Source organism: Pelodiscus sinensis, chromosome 6 (assembly GCF_049634645.1).
Source record: "Pelodiscus sinensis isolate JC-2024 chromosome 6, ASM4963464v1, whole genome shotgun sequence".
NCBI classification, from domain to species: domain Eukaryota; kingdom Metazoa; phylum Chordata; order Testudines; family Trionychidae; genus Pelodiscus; species Pelodiscus sinensis.
In genome coordinates, this window is record NC_134716.1 from 102465008 (window position 1) to 102484606 (window position 19599).

A 19599-nucleotide genomic window follows, 5' to 3' on the forward strand; every position below is an offset into this window, starting at 1 on the left:
GAGCTGCATGTACTTTTCTAGTTAATAGGAAGGTTTTACTGAGGTGAGAGAAAATATAGAGTAAAAAAACCCAAGGAGATTAAAAATAAATATAAAGCAGGCCAACAGAACCAAGGAGGAGTGTTAGGTAATCCAGGCAATTCAGTGATAAGCAACAAAGAGAGAGTGAGAAGTACTAGATTAAAGTAGGAGAAAGGGTCCATTTTGTCCCAACACACCACAGTACGTAAACTGTAATTCCACCTCTAGCGGTATTTTTTCCATTTTATAAAAATATTTCAGCTTCACAGAAGAACAAGTAAAAACCAAAACATTTACATTTCAGGCATTTGCTAGCTGCCGAAAGTATTTGTATAAAGGTTTGCCAGCTGAGAGCTTAGAAGCAGATAATGTCTCTACAGGTCAGGATGTCCTGATGACGAAAAAGGACATTTGTTCCATGGTGATGGATGTCAAATTCAGGGTAATATCAGTGTAGCAGAAAGCAGACACAGGTAGGCTTTATGAATGTCTATTGACAGTCAGGAAAAATACAAATAGGAAGAAAGTCAATCAATTTTTCATTTTTAAAAATGTTGGTATAAGCTAACAATTCCTCTTCAAGATTACCTCTTTTCCCTAAGCAATGCCGCTGGAGAATTTTTTTTTCCCCCTTTTTGGAAGTTAGTCCAGGATGAGTGTTTGGAACAAATATCGAATACAATGTACATCATTCAGGAAACCTGGTCCAGTAGATGATTAGTTAAGTATATATTGTGGTATGTGGCATGTCTCTTCTGTTGGTCATTTAAGGACTACATTATATAAGAAGTGGCTCTCTGTGCCATCAGGGATGTCCATATAGTATGCTTCCTAAATCTGGTATGGCAGACACTTAGGTGAAAAGGTTGTATAAGCTAATCAGGTATAAAAAGTTTGCAGTATGATTTATATTACAGAATATGCTGAGAATAAAAGGCATTATAAAGGCCCCACATTTTACAAAAATCAAATCCATTTCTTTGTCAAATGTTGTTATCCAGTCAAACTTGCTTTCAGTTAAAATTCAAGTCTCTCTCTGGCAGAAGGCTGATTATTAAAATATTTGCAATCATGGAGGGCTGCCTTTTAAACCTTTTATCAGTCAGTGCCACTTCAGGGTGAAATATTAACTTCATACTCTGAGCAAAATTACGAAGTCCATACACAGAATGACCAAGCAAGATCGATCATTGTGAGTTTTTACATTCAGCTTCTCCCAGTATCCACTCAATTCCATTTAATAGCCCACTTAAAGTAGCAGCTACAGTGTCTTGCACCTGTAAAACCAAGAATGGCAGATGTTAGTGTTGTATATGGATATACTTAGTGGGTGTACAGATATCAGATTAACATTCCATATTTGTTCTTAATGTCCTCTGTCAAATCTGCCTGTTTTGTCACTGGCTTCCAACTCCCTTAAACAGACCATGTTTCATAGAGTAAATTAGGGGAAAGGAAACAGTACTGTTGAGAAGATAAGTAAAGAAAGGCATTAGAAAATCTTTATATTATTGATTTCCTATGGAGTTCTCTCTTAATTCTCCCCTCTCTTGTTGTGTAACATCTTATTTCCTTCATAATATCAGCCAGAATCACAGGTTATTTGAAAGTCCTTTTCAACTCCTAAGGGAACAAAGCTTCAAATTTCAGAATTTCACATAGATTGTTAATTCTATATTTACTAGGATAGTTTCATTCAAATTCTGTAGTGTTCTAAACAACAGTGGTATGTTTTAAAAATACACAAAGCTTTCCAATATTATCACTATGAAGGCAAAGAAAAATCTGTATTTAGGCTTGTCTGCCTTTAGCTAGTGAGCCACTAACATTTAAATTAAAGTTCATTCCAAACATTACTGCTCCCTCACAAGAAAACATAAAGAGGATAAATAAAAAGAAAAATATTTTAAGAAGCGAGGATACCATCCATGGTTGGTTTAGCAGATTTAATTGCAGCTGATGTGCCATATAAACACAAGGGATTCTTTTCATGTCAACTTGAGAGGTGCAGGACAAAACCAGTACAGGTCGGTTTGGAGGCCCCAGAGTTGGATCTATCATTGCCAAAATATGAGCAAATTCATCTTGACGGTTGTGCTCTAGAAAACAGTTTGCAAATAAGTATTAGACAATAGACCAATGCCACTGTAAATAATCAAACTAATCTGTGTTACATTGTCTATCTATATTGATTCTTACACATCATTGTAGTTATAAGACCATTTTCCTAACTTTCACAGAAGCCATTTTCCTAACTTCTACTCCCCATCTTCCTCTTCCTTCCACATCTCCCTTCCCTATCTGACTTTTTCCTCCATTTCTTCATTATTTTCCTATGTCTTCTGTAAATAAAATCAAATGCTAGAAACAATCTTACATGCAAATATATGCTCCAGTTTAAATACTCCAAACAAGAACAAATTTTAACACACACACACACACACACACACACACTTGATTAAGACTAGGTCAAAGGAGAATTATACCTTCACAACATGAAAATGAGCAAGGAAAGAGCTTTAGATGACAGCAGAACTCTGTTTCAGAGCAGTGCTAGCAGTATGATAAACTAATGAGATATTTCAATGCATACATTAGGAAAAAAACAGTACAGATTTTACTAACCATTTGATAATAGATAGTCTCCTCTTAAAGAGAAGAAAACAACCCAAATGAATTCTGGAATTAAATGACAACTTTCATGCTTAAAGCCATATAAGCACATATTCTGAAAAGTCAAAGGTGGACCACACCATGGTTACTGGAAAAGGTGTTTGAGCAAATGAAAAAATGACAGAACAAAAAGAGTGGACAGGAGACTGAAGGACACTGGAGAGAAAACAAGAAACTGGGCAGACAAATTCAAAGGCAGACTAGACAAGAGTAAATATATCAGGGCAAAATGCAAGGTATTTGAGAATTATAAAGAGACTAATAACATAAAAGGTATATTCACAGTGGTCAGATTTCTTAACAAAATGTTTTCCCTGTGACAGAACAACATAAAAGCACAAAAAATAATGAATGGTCTAGCAGCACCTTAAAGACTATCAAAACACGTAGATGATATCATGAGTTTTGTAAATAGACACAGTTTTTACTGATTCAGATTACAGAGCCAACCTGTATGCCTCAGAACCACTCACAGCACAAGATGACAAAAAAGAATATGGAAGTGGTACATATTATTATGAAAATGAAGTTTGGAAAATAAGCAGTGGTAAATAATTTACCAGAGTTACTATAAGCAACTGGTGACCATGATACTGCTCATGTGGAAAACTAGTAATGAAATGATGCATGGATGATTAGAAATTGGCAGGACGACTGGACAAAAGGAATCTTTCTGCTTTTACAAAGAAAGGGTATACAACAAAGTGCAGTAACTGTCAGATCATCTCCCTGATGTCTCTCACAATTAAAGTACTGCTCTGCATAATTCGCAATTGCATGAAGCAATTGACAGAAGCAGAGGTAGCACCACAACAAGCTGGTTTCAAAAAGGTATGAGCCACAGATGATAAACTGCAAATATGTCATGTCATATGAAAAATGCAGGGAGTATAATAATCACTGAATGTGTTTCATAGAGTACTCCAAAGCATCACAATGAACTCACAGCAAGTCTCTACTGCTCACAACAGACCATTGTGGGAACACCAATGTGAAACAATAAGTGATTTTCCACTGGGGAAAGTGCAAGACATGTGTATTCTGTCCCCAGGTCTTTTCAACCTGTGTGCAGAACTTACTATTAGCAAGCCCTGGAAGACTTTGATAAGGGGGAAGGAACTGGGATTTCCACTGATGGATATTTCTTAACGAACTTCAGATATGTTGATGATATGATGCTCTTTGCTGCAACCATTGATGCAATGCAATACATATTGGAGTCTGTAAAAACCAGTGAGGAATATGGACTATTCTTGAATGCGGCAAAAACTAAATTCATGCACGTTGATGTACAAACATCATATCAGCTGTCAAGCTGGTAGAGGCAATAGATGAATGTAATTATCTGGCATCATACATATTTAACCAATAGAGCAGTTCCAAAAAAAAAAAAAAATGAAGACAACTAGGGATGGCTCAGTTGCTCAGATAAGGCCTTTCTCTTGAAAGTGTGACAAAACCATGGTCTCTCAAAATATAGTTAGATGACTCAAAGATTAATTTTTTCCATCATGAATTATATATGTGAATCCTGGAAAACTATAACAGCTCACAAGAAAAAATGAAATCTTAAAGATTTGGTGCTGGCAAAGTCTCTTGCATAGCTCCTGGACGAGAAGACAATGCCTGCTTATGTTAGAAATATTATTGGAGACAACTGGAAACTGCTCTTGGAAATCAATTTATATACTTTGGTTATATTAGGCATAGAGATAAAAATATCCTTGATAAACTTATTACAGAAGAAGTAGTGTTGAGTCACCATTGCAGATGATAACCAATGAAGAGACTGGCAGAGACAGATGAGTACCCAGAAGTCACCTACTATATGACAGGCCCAACAAGGAAAATAACAGACCATGACTAGCTATCACCTACAGACCCCAGCTAAAACCCCTCCAGTTCATTATTTCCAGAACAGGTTGTAAATTATGAAACAATCCCTCACGCTCACAGACCTTGGGACACAGGCCAGTCCTCCTCTACAGACAGCTCCTCAACCTGAAGCAAATACTCATCAGCAGATGAACACCTGTGTGGCCACCAGGAGAGATTTAAATGCTGCCCAGCTGATTAGCAAAACACCCACAGTGGAGGGCATTTGTTTCCATTAGTGGTGCACATCCACACATGTTTTGGTCCACACAACAAAATTTATTCCAAACACAGATGGAAAAAATAGAGGGAACACTGGCAGTCACACACACTGCACCACAAAAACACTAATCTAGGAACCCATCCCTGCAACAAACCCCATTGCCAACTCTGGTCCCTATATCTTTACAAGCGACACCATCACAGGACCTAACCACATGATCAGGGGCTCATCTACCTGCACATCTACTAATATGTTATTTGCCATCCCCTCTGCCATTTACATTAGCCAAAATGGACTGTCTCTGCTCCAAAGGAAAAAAGGTCACAAATCAGACATCAAGAAAGATAACATACAAAAACCAGCAGAACACTCAGTAACAGATTTAAAACTCACCATTCTTAAAAAAAAAATCCCACACTACAAACAAAAATAACAGAGCTGCAATTCATTTGAAAATTTAACACTATCAAATTAGGACTGGATCCAGACTTAGAATTGTTATCTCACTATAAAGGCAATTCTCTCTCTTGGTATTCACATCTCCATATAAACTGCTGGGAGTGAACCACATCCACCCAGCTAAAGTGGCCTCATTATCAGTGGTCCTACACTTGATAAGTAACTTCCTTCTTTTGATATGTTAGAACACACATATATCTCTACCTCTCTGGTTTCCACTCTGCATTTGACAAAGTGGTTTTTACTCACAAAAGCTTATGTCCAAATAAAGCAGATCATGAAGAAGTCAGCTGCTGTATGCACAAAGTTAGTGATGGATTCTGAAGAGTTCCAAAAATTGTTCTATGATGTCACTGGTATTCAGACATGAATAAGGACTTTACTTAGTCTCATTATACAAAAAAACCATTAACAAAACTAAATCTTTCCATTTGCCATTTTAAAATTCTCATCTCATTTGCTCTAGCTGAGTTTTAAGAATTCAGACCAAATAATTATTTATACAAAGGAATAACAGAATCATACCTTGCTTTTATATTGTAAGAAAACTGCATATAATCTGCTTGTTAGTGTCCTTATGAAATTCAATTCTTCAAGTTATATAGCAGACTCAGTAGTCAATTATTCGTAAGATTTGTCCTGAAACTACATTAATTTCATTTGGACCTATGATTCTTACTCATATTGATTAGTACTTTTTGCTGCACTTCTGAAGGTCAATATTAGTGTCAGAATTTGGGCTTCAAAGTATAAATGTATTCTCATGTATTAGCAGCATCTCAACTATCCACAAAATATGAGTCAACATAGTCAAAATAACTTTCCTTACTTTTATGAGCTTCTGCATTAGCAACATATATGAATCCATCCACTACTTCGCACACCTTTTTAACTTGATCAATTACACTATAGTGTATTGCCTGTTGATTCCCTTCGATACTGTTTTCTTGGTAAAACATCTTATTGACTGTAGCAGTTTGCTCTGATCTTGCTCTCTTCCTTTCCACGCTGAAAAATATTAAAACACCCCAAACATTTAACAAAATTATCCAGACTAATTTGGAATGAGAATGGGAAAAGGAAAGATGGGGGGAAATAACTCCACAAAGAGGAGAGAGAGGATGACCAAAACATGTTGAATGGTTTCATCCCTGAAACAGATTTTTATAATTTGCATGCATAGTTAGCCAGTCTCGCAAGATCCATATTAATATGCACCAATTGGCAGGTTCATGCTTATACATTTGAAAAATAAAGTTTGACATACAAAAAGGAAAAGCACTGCCCTTTTTGTATTTCACACACTCATGTTGATCAAAGAGTCTCCGGGCTACCTTAAAAAAAAAAAAGTGTCCTACCTCTGCCACACAATTTGTGAATGAAAAAATTATATTTTGCAGTGGCAATTGATGTAATTTACATGAGATGTCCTGATTTACAGAAATAATCAAGTACTGTATATCAAAATGACATAAATGATTTAGATCAGGAGAAAATGCTGAAATATCTGAGAACGTTCAGCTTTATTTTGCAGAGAACAAGCCTTACCTGGTAGTTGAATACAATGTCAAAATATTGAATTTTTGATGATTATTAAATTGAAAACTGACTCCTGATCCAATCCCTACAGGAGGAACAAAATGAAGTTAGAATATCAAAATGTTCAGCAGTTAAAGACAGATTTTAGACACACACTAAATTACATATGAGAGCAAGAAAGGGGAGAACAGCACTACAAATGCACATTTGCATAGGCTACCCGTGAACACAACCTCACCATTCCAATTCAATTGTGAATAAATAGATGTCAGTGGTTCCCAATAATTATGATAGTTATTGTACTCTGGTTTGGAAAGAGGGGAAAATGCAGGTGTTTAGAACTATATTTTATGTAAAATCCTGTTAGTTAATCACTGAACAAGCTGCTGCCATGTTCTATGTCATGTTTCTTTTTAATAAAGGCATGTTATTATCAATCTCGTATAAGTTAGATTTAAGTAGAAAATAGGGACTTTCTTTTTCTTTTTTTGTATAAAGTGCAGGCAATCAAACAAAAGCATTTTTTTTTAAAAGCATATAGTCTTAAAGTCAGCTAAAGAAAGCTGGGCTCAAGATTTATCCATGATCACAGCTTGCTTGACTCCAAGTTCTGAACCAAAACCTAGGGATAAAATCTTGGCACACCCTTTCCAATGATATCAACTGAGTTTTCTTACTGACTTCAAGGTGCCAAGATTTTACCCAATAAAATGCTTATTGTTCTACAATGACATTTAAAATGGAGGTATAAAAGCACCTTTTATCTTGCAGAACGTTTGTAAAAAAACAACAGACTATTACCATGGATTTGTCTTTGAGGTAAACAAGCTACAGGCAAAATTTCTGGGCATGTCATCATTCTTTGCACCAAAGATTCATCCAATTCTTCTAAACCTGGTCCAAAAAGGGCAAAGCGAGGTTCTGCTTGTGTGACCAATGATTGTAAAAAGGAAGCCACAGCCCCATATGTGGGACGGCTTGATTTCAAATGTCTTCTCTGAGGACAGCTCTTTTTGTATCTGTGTAAAATAGAATTAGAAATTAACACAAAGTACAGAGGAGATATTAATTACTGCCAATTAAATTAGGTACTAAATGCATTTTACTTATTAATTACTGATTCGTATCAATTAATCAATCATGTCAGTCATGATGGAGTTGTTAACTTATGGTTGTTACATAGTGTATGTAAGTAGACCAGTAAGAAATGTTTATGCAGTTAAGGTACTGGATTGGCACTCAAGAGAGAATGGGAATGCAAGAGTCAGGGGACAGAGATCACCAGAAGATTAGAGAGAGAGAGACAGCTACAGAGATAAGGGAAGGTATACAGATGTTTAGGGAGAAGAGGGCAGTAGCAGGGAGTCAAACAGGAGTACAGTGGGAAAGAGGCAGAAATCAGGAAGGAGATGAAATGAAAGGGGAACAAGAATAGGCGAGGAACACAGGGATATAAGGCTCAAGGGGGCACAAATCACAGAACCGAGAACGCAACCCAGGAATCTTGAGCACCTACATTCCTACAGTCAGCAGACAGTTGTGAAAGCATTGCCCTGGCAAAGCATGTGTCTCATTCCCCTCTAGTGGCTGATACACATTAGGGATGAGAACAACTATAGGGATGAGAACAACTAGTCGACTATCCGATAAGCAAACGCTTATCGGATAGTCGACAGGGTAGTTGACTAGTCGCTTCCACCTCCCACCCCTTTGCTGCTTCTATCAGAAAGAGGCAACAAGAGGGGGTGCTTCAAACAGCCCCAAGGCTGTTGCTACACTTCAAAGGCAGAAGAGCTCTTATCGACTAAATCAAAATTTTACATCCCTAAACCACATATTGGCGAACACCAATTATTGCCAATATTGTTCCATGTAACAGATCCCTCCTCCCATTTCTTTAATTATGAAGTTGCATCCTCCATGAAATGCTCAATAAAAAACTATGTTAAAAAATGTATTAGGGATCAAAGTCAAGATGCAAAAGTTAGGCAATGCCAAAATTATTCTTTTAATGTAGTTGATTGAATGTACAGTTATACATTTTGCTGTACCTGAGTCTGTCAGGCAAGACCTTAAAAACCAAAATCCAATTTGCTTTACACCATACTTTTGCTAGAGATGTAGCTGTGTTTGTCTATATCTGTAAAAACAGCAGAGAGTCCATTGGCACGAACCAATTTATTGAGCATAAACTTTCATGGGTAAAAAACATTTTATCAGATGCACTTGTTAATAGTGCTCTTGCTAAGAGTAGGAGTTTGTTTAAGACTTCTGGACAAAAATATTACCACCTCCTTTCCCACCACACTTTTTATATAGCATGCTGTGGTGTGGGTTAGCTGAATGGCTGGCTAGTTCCTATTCTGAGGTGGCTGCATTCCTGTGGTATCGTATGTGTATTATTTGCAAAATACTTTGAAATTCTTTGCAATATTCTTATATTCCTATTTAATACCTAGCAAAAAGAACTGAGCAAATTATTACTTAATTAGAAACTTCCTTTCAAAGGAACTAGAAATGCTTTTTATCTGTAAAACCATTCCAAGAGTCAAGTAATTTTATTTATTTTATGTAACTAGACTAGCAGAGTTTTGGCTTTAAAATTTGGGTTTGGGATGAGTTACACTGCTTTATACACATTGGAGAAAAGTAAAATACTTACATTGTCATGTAGTCATGCAATGCATTATCATTATGCTCAGAAAAGGATTTATTAAAGATTTCCACATCTGGAAGTGACTTCCAGTCAACAGAAGACCAAGAAGGCAGATCCCTCAGGAGAAAATATCGCCATAACAATGGATCCCGCACAGCTAGACTCCAATACTGATTTGTGCTTCCCAAGTGGCACAGGTCTTGGGGTGAGAGAAATGACATAACGTATAACTGCACATCAATCTGAAAACATTAAAGAAGAGCAGTTTTAATGTCCCAAGACCCATACAAATATAAGAGACCAGGAGAGGGAAATGAGAGCAAAAGCATAAAAAATGAAACATTATAAAGCCAAATAAGGGACCATATCCATGCATAATTTGTACCAAAGATTATCTGTAATTCCTGCATCTAGCCCAACAATTTCTGGTGGAATGAAAGGATAGATTTTAGAAAGATTTGCAATCTAGATTTAGACTCTAACGACAGATTATCAGTGCCCACTGTTAAAAAAAATTGCACCTTATCCTCAGGTTGAACTTTGACATCTTCAGCTTCCAACCACTGGAGTTTTCTATACCCTCTGCTAGATTAATGACCATGCGAGTATCAGACACAAACCCGCAGGATGTAATGTCTGCGGATATGCCAGATTGAGAATATGACCATGCGTTTGAACTACAGGAACAACGCCCAAACGCTGCAAACCAGATGGGAGCCAGACGACTGGCTGGTCAGAGACGAAAAGGCGAGCCTGGGCAGGTGCGTGGGGTGAGAGACAGGGAAGGGGCAGGTGTCTGCTCTGGGCGGAAATGGGGCAGGAGCTGGGTCACTCACCGGCAGCATCTGCAGGGCGCAAACCTCTTCGCCGGACGCCTCGATACCCGCCCCTTCTGCGGCAGCCGCCTGCCCCTCTCGCTGCCTCGGCCTCCGTGCCCATCTGTCCCTGAGCAGGCGCAGGCTGCTGCGCAGGGCGGACTCCAGGCGGCGCCAGTCCCCGGCGTTGCTCGCTGCCATTGTCTCGCCCGCCCGGAGAGCCCCCAGGACGCTGCCCGGGGCCCGGCTGGGAGCGGCGATCGCGGGCTCCAGCTGGCGGGGCGACTGGCCGGGCTGCCTGGAGCGGGGCGTGGAGAAGGAGCGCTACCGGGTCACCGAAAGCCCACGCCACGCCCCGGGCTGCTGCGCGGCCAGCCCCGAGAGCGGCGCCGCCCGGCCCCCCAGCCGCAGCTGCCTGAAGCCCCAATGCAACGGGGAGAGCCGCTCTGGTCACGGGCTTCAAAGCGCAGCAGCTGCCTGAGGCTGGAACCGAGACCAGGGCTCCCTCCTTGAACCGCCCCGCGCCTGCTCCCGCTTTAGCTACGGCCTGTGCCAGGAAAGGGCGCTTTAACCGCACTCTCAAGCCGGAATCCTCTCACTTTCACGGGGCAGGGGGTAACAACCAGGGGTGAAAACCTACCAGGTACCGTCCTCTCACAACCCACCCACCATGGGGGGAAGCGGCAGCTCAGGGCAGGTGGTGGGAGGGGCTGCAAAATTTAACTGTGGGGTTTGGGGGGGGGATGCTGTCAGGAGTCAAGACAGGTAGCAAAGGGGGGTAAGCTGGGTTACCTTGCCAGGCTGGGAGGACCACTCCCTGCCACAACGAAACCAGCAGTAGTGAGACCTCCCCTCTGGCCTGCTGCTCCCTTCCCTTGGCTTGGCCCCAGAGGCCACTGGCAAGAGGGCATGCCCTGATGGCATGTACACTGCCCAGCATCCACAGAAAGGCTCCCTAGCTGGTCTCTTTAGCCCAGTGGTTGCCAGCCTTTTTATGCTGCAGACAGGCAAACCCATTCACTAAAGTTTGGTGGACTAGCAACATTTTATTTGCATATTCATTGAACAAACAATGAACATGCAGATAAAATGTTACCAGTGCTCCTAGCTCCAACCCAGCCTCTTACTCCCCCATGCCTAACACCCTTTGACCTCCAGCCCTGTGCCCCATGATCGTTGACCCTTTAATCTCTGACCCCAACACAGCCCATGCCAACACCCTCTTTCCCTGTAACCCCACAACACCTTCATCCATTACCTCTTTGCCCCCACCCCAACTCTGCACTCCCCAGCCCAGAGTAAGGCTTCTCCCTCTAGGAAACATGGCCATTACTGCCATATGGACAGGGGGAGCAGCCCTCCTCCTTTGTGCCTCCTCCCTCCCCAAGCATGTCTTGCGCCCCCCCAAGAGTAGAGGGAGCCTCACATAGCTGCATGCACTTGGGTCACCAGCACCAAACTGCAGCAAGAACCAGCAGGAAGAGCGCACCCCAAGCCAAGCTGCCAGCTAGTTGGCTCTCAGCAGAGCACCCCCACTGGCTCTTGCCAGAGTAGTGTACCACCTTTCTTTCACCTCTTGTGACAGCGATGCTTATTACAAAATCACCCCCACAAACAGCAGTTTGCTATCACAGGTATCAGTGACTACAGCCCCACCAACCCCATTTTTAGAAATTAATATTGAGAAGAGGGTAGGTTGCCTAACTGAATGCTCACTAAATGAGTTGTTTTTAACAAAATGGCTGGCATGATTTTCCGCAAACGCTTTTAACGGAAAAGTTTAATGGAAAAGAGTGTCTAGATTGGCACGGACGCTTTTGCGCAAAAGCACTTTTTGCGGAAAAGCGTCCGTGCCAATCTAGATGCGGTTTTGCGCAAGAAAGCTCCAATCGCCATTTTCGCCATTGGGGCTTTTTTGCGCAAAACAGTCAACACTGGCCCTCTTGCGCAAATACATTTGCGCAAGAGGGCTTTTTCCCTAACAGGAGCAGCATAGTATTTACGCAAGAACACTGACAATCTTACATTAGATCGTCAGTGTTCTTGCACAAATTCAAGCGGCCAGTGTCAACAGCTGGCAAGTTTTTCCTGGAAAAACTTGCCAGTCTAGACGCAGCCAATGAGTAGTACCTCTTCCCAACAGCTTTTAGAACTGCAGCAATAAAACTTCCAATTTCACAAGAAAAAGTCACACTACTGAGGTTTTAATACAGTTTTGTCTCAGTTTGACCTTTCTAGTTGTATTCTTCATTTATTGCAACTTTCTTGTAAAGAACAGATAAACAGCAACTGGTTAATTAAGCTAGCAGTGGAATTTCTTGAAGTAGTCCAAGATTAGGATTGCATTTGTAGTATTCCAGTTTTGTCCTTTTAAGGGTCCATCACACACAGCTATATATTTCATTAACATCTTTTCTCCTACTTCTCGGAAATCCAGTACTGCACTACGTAAGCAGCAATACAGTTCAGTATTAGATTCAGAATCCATTTCATGGGTCCCAGGCTTTTCTACTCCACAGTGTTTCAGGCCCCAGTAACACATTTCTCCAATATACATCATGGCAAGTACATGGGTATCACTAAATATACCTGCAAAACAGTTTAAAATTCAATAATGCAGAAAGCATGTAATCCAATGTATTAAACAGAATAATAATTAAATTAGGCTTTCCAAAAGATCTTAAGAATTTTACAAAATGTAGTATCATTGTCCTCATTTTACAGAGTAATACATGAAAGCACAGAGCAGTGAAGTAACTTGCCCAAGGTCACCCAACAGGCCAGTGACAAAGTCACTAAAAGGCCCCAAGTCTAAGTCCTAGTTCATTACTCTGTCTGGTAAGAGGGAGTTTTAATACTCACTTTCTCACCTATAATTTTCGGACATATCAGTGTTTATAAACATGCAGAATGTGACTACGGAAGCAGAGGATTTTTAAGTAGATACACAGACACTTATCTGCATGTCCTCAGCTGCAGGTGACTTTTAAAAAACAGCTCTTCATTAGCAGCTTTAGTATTTAGCATTTGGATATTTAACAAAGAAAAAACATTATTACAGAAATGGAGACAATAAGAAAAAAATCCTCCCATTAACTCTACTTAGTTTATTAAAAAAAGGGGGGGGGGGACGACGACAGTATGATTATGACTAGGGATGTTAGAGCTCATGTAACTGAATAGTTGTATAACCACAATGAAATCTTTATTGGTTACACAACTATTTGATAGTCCTCTGTATCCCCTGCGCAGGAGCCGGTCTGCAAGGAGAGAGAGTTTAAAAAACAACTCGCAGACCGGCTGCCCACTACCACATGCTGCTGCTTCTGATAAAGAGGCAGCAGCATGGAGTGGCAGCAGCCCCTGTACGCGGGGGTCCATCAAAACTCCCAGCAGACAGAAGCTGGTTTGCAGCAGCAGCCCCTGTCCACAGGGGGTTCCAAGCTCCCCAAAGACAGAGGCTAGTCCTTGGCAGCAGTCCCTGTCCATGGGGAGCTCGGACCTCTCCCCTGTCCAGTGGCTGCTCTTGCAGACGAGCCTCTGCTGTGAGCCCGAGCCACTGCAGACAGAGGCTGCTTTGCAACAACCTTCCCTAGTCTGTCCCTCATGCTGCTGCCTCTGATATAGGCAGAGGCAGCAAAAGTCAGGGAAAATGCATGTATTTGACAAGATTAACTGATAAGCCTAATTATGACAAAGACCAGACAAGAAGTCTTGGTTGTCCTAATCCTGGCTCCAAAACATGTATCTGAATTTGCTTAATTCATTTAACCAGCTAGTGCTTAAATTTTCCATCATTTATACGATGTACAGAGCCACCTCAAAATAACGTATTGAGTAGTGACTCGTTTTTAAACATTTGACTAAAATGTTAAATGCTGATGGTGCTTTTTTGAGTGAGGGGTAAAACGAAACTCAGTTTTTAAGCCTCAGATAAAAAGCACTAATAGCAACAACAAACCTTATATTACCATAGAACAGGTACAACATAGGCAGTGACAATAAAAATGTTTGATCTCTACCTTTGTGTGACTCAGCCCTGTTCTGGAACTACCATCTCAAGCACTGCACAGTTAAAATGACCATGTCCGTTTAATCCTAGACATGACTGCAAGAACTGTCAAGAGTACCACTTTGTACATGTCAACAGTATAAAATCTGCCACCACTAGTACTACCAGTTCTCAGTAGGCATTACAAAACATACTGAGACCAGATAACATTTGCGCACAGATTATCTGGACCAGAATTTGAACCAATGACCTAGATGTGAAAGGCTTTGTACTCCATAACTAGATCATTCAGACATATACCAGTGTCCATTTTCTTGAGATGAATTTATAGTTGAGCTGTCTTATTTCTCGCTCTTTCTCCCTGCCTTCCCAGCATCCAAAATAGAAAAAAGACAATTTATTGTGTCCACTAGTCTTGCTTATTTCTATGATTTTATTCTTCTTACAAGGGGATAGAATTTGAATCTGAATGAAGTTCAACCTGCTTTTTTATTATGTAGTAGAGCAGGGGTTCTCAAACTGTGAGATACCACGACCCCCCGGGGGGGTCGGAACCCACAGTTTGAGAAACATGGTAGTAGAGGATTTTATAAAGGAAAGGGAACAATTTACCTTCACTGAGCAGCCTAGCTGTGTCTCTATCCCGAAATGAGACATCACTTAGCTGAGTTGGGCACCTAAACTGTAGCATCTTCAGTAAATAATGGATTCCATCAGTAAGACACTGAATACAAATTATACAGAAAACAGAGATAAATGTTAGAACAGCACACAACGACTTAGATATTAATGTAATCAGTTCTAGCTAGATTTTAAATTAAATGTTTCCCAAGTACATATTGGAAAGAAAAATACAATGAGTATAATTTTAAAGGCAAAAGTGGGGATATTAAATTTAGATTAATTAATAAAATGATGGGATTTCCATCGACTGTTCAATTAGCCTATAAGAGCGCCTTCGCTTTTGAAATGTAGCAAGAACCCTACCAGCCTCTTGCTACAGTTCAAAAGTAGAAGTCCCATAGGTAGTGCGGGCTTCTTTTTGAAATGTACAAGAAGCCAATTAGGACTTTTGTACATCTCAAAGGCTGAGGCACAAGAGGGAGTGCGGGGCCAGTGGGGGTGGGGGGGGTGTCTCCCTGCTGGCCTGCGCTCCCTGTGGCGCTTTAGCTTTTGAAATGTCCAAGAGCCCTGGTGGGGCTCTAGTACATTTCAAAAGCAGAATCACAACAGAAGTAGCGCAAGTGGAGATGGCTTCAGTCCCTGCTCACGCAGTTTCCACTGTGCCTCTACCACTCCCGGGCCCCGCAGAAACAGTGCTGGAGAGAACTAGTTCTTAAGCCAGCTCCCCACAGCACTGGCTTCTTCTCCCTACCCTTGCTGCCTCTTTCTGATAGAGGCAGCAAGGGCGGCAGGGGGAAGTGATTAGTCACATCTCTAGTCAATTATCCGATAAGCAGAAGCTTATCGACAAGCTTCTGCTTATCAGATAGTCGACTATTCTCTTACATCCTCAGGCAAAAGTCATTTTTTAACGTGTGAAGAGTCACAAATTCATGGAATTACTCCCTCCCTCCCCATCTTCCTGTATTCAGATACAAAACATAAGCCATTTTAGTCTTAACTAGAATCATAAATATAGCAATCTATCAGCCCGTCCATTATAAATTATGTTTAAAATTTCATCTCAAATTAGTTTTATGTACTAACAAACACAAAAGTAGTATTTTCAGGGAAATTTTCAAATGGCTGTTGAACAGATTCAAAGTTCAATAAATTATTATTCTAAGTAGACAGTGTTCAATAGTGAATTTTTCATAAGTGCTTTAGTGATTTAAGATCCTAAATGCTATTTAAGTTCCTATTTGCAAGTGGGATATATGTATTTAGATGCTTAAATCTCAAAGAGTCAATAAGATCGGACAAGGAAAAGTTACACAATTATAAATTAAAGTTTAAATTCCATCAGTTATTCCATTTAAGAGTGCCCTTTAAAAAAACCCACTCACTTTGGAAGGGATTTAAGAACACTGAAAATAAAAAGAAGCGCACAAGTGAGTATCTGTTTAACAATAGCAGCATAATTGGGAAAATTACCGCCCCCCCACCCCCCGCCCCGTCAGACAAGTCACTTAGGTGACTGAAAATTTTATTAAGTTTCCAGCTGTCCTTCAAATTGAGTCAGACCAGTGACAGAAGAGAAAACTGTATATTAGGTTTTTTAATCATCCACTTTGTGGCTGTTGTGATTTTGTCAACTCCAATCTAACTCAAAGCAAACAGCTTGCTTGAGAATCACACAGTTATCTCAAGCGCAACAGCTTGTTAGAATTACAAATTCTAAAATGCCTGCTGCAGGAAGAAAAAAGGGCTTTACCTTTTTAAACAAGTAACTGTTTTCTGTCAGCCAGTCTTCCCTTTCTTTTACAGTGTGACAATACATGTAGAGTAGAGCTCCTCGTCTCCAGGAGAGACATTCTAACAATTCTGCACCAAGTACACCAACTAGCTGAAATAAAATTGAAAAGCTGAACCGAAAACTGAAGCTTCTGAGTCTCAAAGAAAAATAACATTGTTTTAACTCTATAAAAATAAAAAAAATGCATGGAAACTATGAAGGGCACAGAGTTTAATTTTAGGTATCCGGTCAAAAAGATCTCCTGGATTGAACTAAACTAGCAAGAACTACCACTGATAGTCCAGTGAGCTGCTTCTAAAAACAGTCAGTATTATAGACAGATAAGAATCAGAATCTTTTAAAAGGACCTCAAAAATACTAAGTGTTATTCTCTCTTAAAAACCCCAATCATTTGAAATAAGGATGTTGCTATTATTCAGTACTCACCTCTTGACACGTATTACTTTCTTTAACTAGAACTTCTGGTTCTGAAAGAATATTGATAAGTTCTTTAACTCTCTGTAAGGAAGAATCTTCTGGAAAGTTTTCATCTACAAGTTGGTTCTCCTCAAAATATGTGATATCCAAGACTATCTATAAAAAGGGGAAATACACAAGGCATAAAAATATACTATAAATAAAATCAACATATTCATTAAATTACATAGTAAGATGTGAGCTGATTAAAATTACAATTTTAAAGTTAATTATTTTGTAATAATATTTAATTGTGAAAAATCACTCAAGTTTACATATGGCACAGTTAAATGTTTACAATTTCAATCTCTAACTTTGTCCTCCTCTAACATTGGTACAACTCTCATTCATTCTTCCTTGTCTCTGATCCAGAGCATTAGGTAACATAAATTTTCTGAAAAATTTGTGCAGCCACCACAAAATGAACTTCAGGAGCTTAAGAACACGGAGAAATTTTTTCATGCTTTGCCACATTTTCTTTAGCTATAAATTTTACTGCTTCTAAAAGCATGTCTCGTTTAATTACTATACCTGTGTATAAAGCTGCAAAAGGTTTGAAGGATTTACAGCTTCTTTATCTTCCTCACAAAGAGGTTTCAATTTCTCCAAAGAGATCCCACCTTTCACTAAAAAAGCATCTGTAAGAGAGTGAGGAAAGACCTTAGAAAGCCACAGAAACGTCAGTCCGGTGTAACGACAGAAAAAGAAACCCTTCTTTTTTTGCTGCTAGTTGCGGTTTCCTCCAGGCAAACATGACTTTCTGGGCTACTGCCCAGGACTTGCTACCTGGTCCAGGGGTTGCAGATTAGGAGGGATGGGGTTTCTTTTTCTGTCATTCCACCGGCAATCACCTACAATCAGCCTCACAGACTTTGAACAGCCCGGCCTGTCAGTCCTTATCATTCCATTTTTTTGTATCCACCAATCCAGTATCTGCAGGGAGAGGAAGGCTCGGGCCAGTAGCAGGGCAAACACAAGCCTGTGCAAAGCGTAGTGCTACTCACAACCGGCTGCGCAGTGAAACACTGGAACAAGCCAGAGGCTCTTCCCCCTTCCAGTAAGCGCAGGGTCCCTGGGGCCTGGAGGAGTCGGGGCTGGCTGGGAACAAGTGTCCTGGGGAACCCGAGCTCGTGTTGGGTGCCCCCGGCCGCTGGGGCAGCGCTAAGGCCCCCCCGCGCTCACCATCTCCGCCCGCGCCTCTCAACCGCTCCAGCCTCCGCTCCAGCCCCGCCAGCCGCTGCCGCAGCGCAGCGGCAACTGCGGCACCAGCCATCTCCGCGGCCACCGTCACGTGACTCCACCTCCGGGCTCACCTGACTTCGTCACCGCCGTAATCACGTGACACGGGGAGGGCTCCGGCGATCCAGCTGGTGAGCACGCATGCGCTGTCCTAAGTGAGATGGGCCTAACCAATTAGATGCGGGGGAAACTCAATCCCCGCGCATGCCCCATAGGGAGAACGAATGTGCGCGCTCTTTCTGAGCAGGGCACCGCCCCCTTGCGAGTGCGGAGTTTAACCCCTTGTTCTCCGCTCTGCTGTTACTCCTTACCCAAGGCCCCCCTCTCCCGCCTTGGCCCCTCCCTCTGAGCAGACGGGGTGGGCTCCGGCCACCCCAGCGTGGCGCTGCTGACCCCAGGCCGGGCATAGGCTTGGGACGGGGATGGAGGGAGCGAGGCAGAGTCGTACCCACCTGGGTAGAATTGCCTCGTTTCTCTGGGGTCAGGCACAAGTTTTATAGTAAACACAGAAATCGCCACCATTAAGCTTCAGAGTGAACGGCCGGGTCCGAAAGGGGCAACTCATGCCTCGGGGGGACTTAGCAGCTGGGCCATGCTTGGAAAATTTTTATTCACTAAAGGGGAGAGCAGGAAAACAAACAAATAAAAATCCTTCAGAAATGAACAGGCATGCGGAGGAGGTGCATGAATGTCTTTTGCTCACTCTCACAATCCAGACTTGAATGGTGTTTTTCTTCCTACAATGCACCTTAGGGGAGAATTTCTGATGGAATCAGTTGTTTCTGAGCTAGGATGCCCACCCAGGCCTGATGTAAAATGGTTCATGGCATTAAAATAATTGTAAAGCAACATTGACTTAAACCAAAGGCAGAATGATTAAAAGGCAAAATGTTTCAGAGTTAAAACTGAGTGTTGCCCAATTGCAACTGCTTCACTGCCCAGGGATACATTTCTGAATATCAGATAAAGATAAATTACATCTATATTTCTTTTGGAGACATGTTGCTGTTTATACTTGTCTTGCTTCTTATCCAGCCAACAGTACTATCTGGAGGTGAAGACCTTCAGAAGTTCTGCAAAGGCTGCCTGCTATGAAAAGATATTTCTCTCTCTTTTTCCCCAGCAAGCTTCTAGCACACCATAAAAATACACTAATAACCACAAAACATTAAAAAATGTATGTCCAATATTTTAAAATTCTGCAAAATTTAT

General features: G+C 41.0%; 2 protein-coding genes across 3 annotated transcripts; both read right to left on the reverse strand.

Moving 5' to 3' along the window:
- Positions 1-232: 232 nt before the first annotated feature.
- On the reverse strand, positions 233-10610 carry FBXO4 (F-box protein 4). Of its 2 annotated transcripts, none has more exons than XM_006139567.4 (7): positions 10283-10610; positions 9453-9688; positions 7592-7809; positions 6800-6875; positions 6081-6259; positions 1945-2120; positions 233-1298 (listed from the first exon to the last, which is right to left on the reverse strand). In XM_006139567.4, exons 1-7 carry the CDS (start codon positions 10460-10462, stop codon positions 1209-1211), a joined length of 1155 nt encoding a protein of 384 aa, XP_006139629.4. In that variant the 5' UTR covers positions 10463-10610; the 3' UTR covers positions 233-1208. The 2 variants fall into 2 exon arrangements, with proteins under 2 accessions (XP_006139629.4, XP_075788619.1); XM_075932504.1 differs by lacking the exon at positions 10283-10610 and adding an exon at positions 9968-10204.
- A 1839-nt stretch (positions 10611-12449) lies between these two features.
- On the reverse strand, positions 12450-18453 carry RIMOC1 (RAB7A interacting MON1-CCZ1 complex subunit 1). Its single transcript, XM_006139495.4, has 6 exons — positions 18331-18453; positions 17680-17786; positions 17119-17265; positions 16651-16782; positions 14886-14997; positions 12450-12850 (listed from the first exon to the last, which is right to left on the reverse strand). The coding sequence occupies exons 1-6, from the start codon at positions 18419-18421 to the stop codon at positions 12564-12566; spliced, it is 876 nt and encodes a 291-aa protein (XP_006139557.1). The 5' UTR covers positions 18422-18453; the 3' UTR covers positions 12450-12563.
- Positions 18454-19599: the final 1146 nt, after the last annotated feature.

Bases quoted from the DNA above. Each gene is read 5' to 3' on its own strand.
- FBXO4 (XM_006139567.4), bottom strand. From the start codon at position 10,462: ATGGCAGCGAGCAACGCCGGGGACTGGCGCCGCCTGGAGTCCGCCCTG. The intron at 9,689-10,282 runs GTGAGTGACCCA...TAATGTTTTCAG, and splicing joins GCGCCCTGCAGATGCTGCCG to ATTGATGTGCAGTTATACGT. The intron at 1,299-1,944 runs GTATCCTCGCTT...TTGGTTTTACAG, and splicing joins TGCTAAACCAACCATGGATG to GTGCAAGACACTGTAGCTGC.
- RIMOC1 (XM_006139495.4), bottom strand. From the start codon at position 18,421: ATGGCTGGTGCCGCAGTTGCCGCTGCGCTGCGGCAGCGGCTGGCGGGG. The intron at 14,998-16,650 runs GTAAAGCCCTTT...ATTTGTATTCAG, and splicing joins ACAGTTACTTGTTTAAAAAG to TGTCTTACTGATGGAATCCA. The intron at 12,851-14,885 runs GTAAATTGTTCC...ACTGTTTTGCAG, and splicing joins AGCTAGGCTGCTCAGTGAAG to GTATATTTAGTGATACCCAT.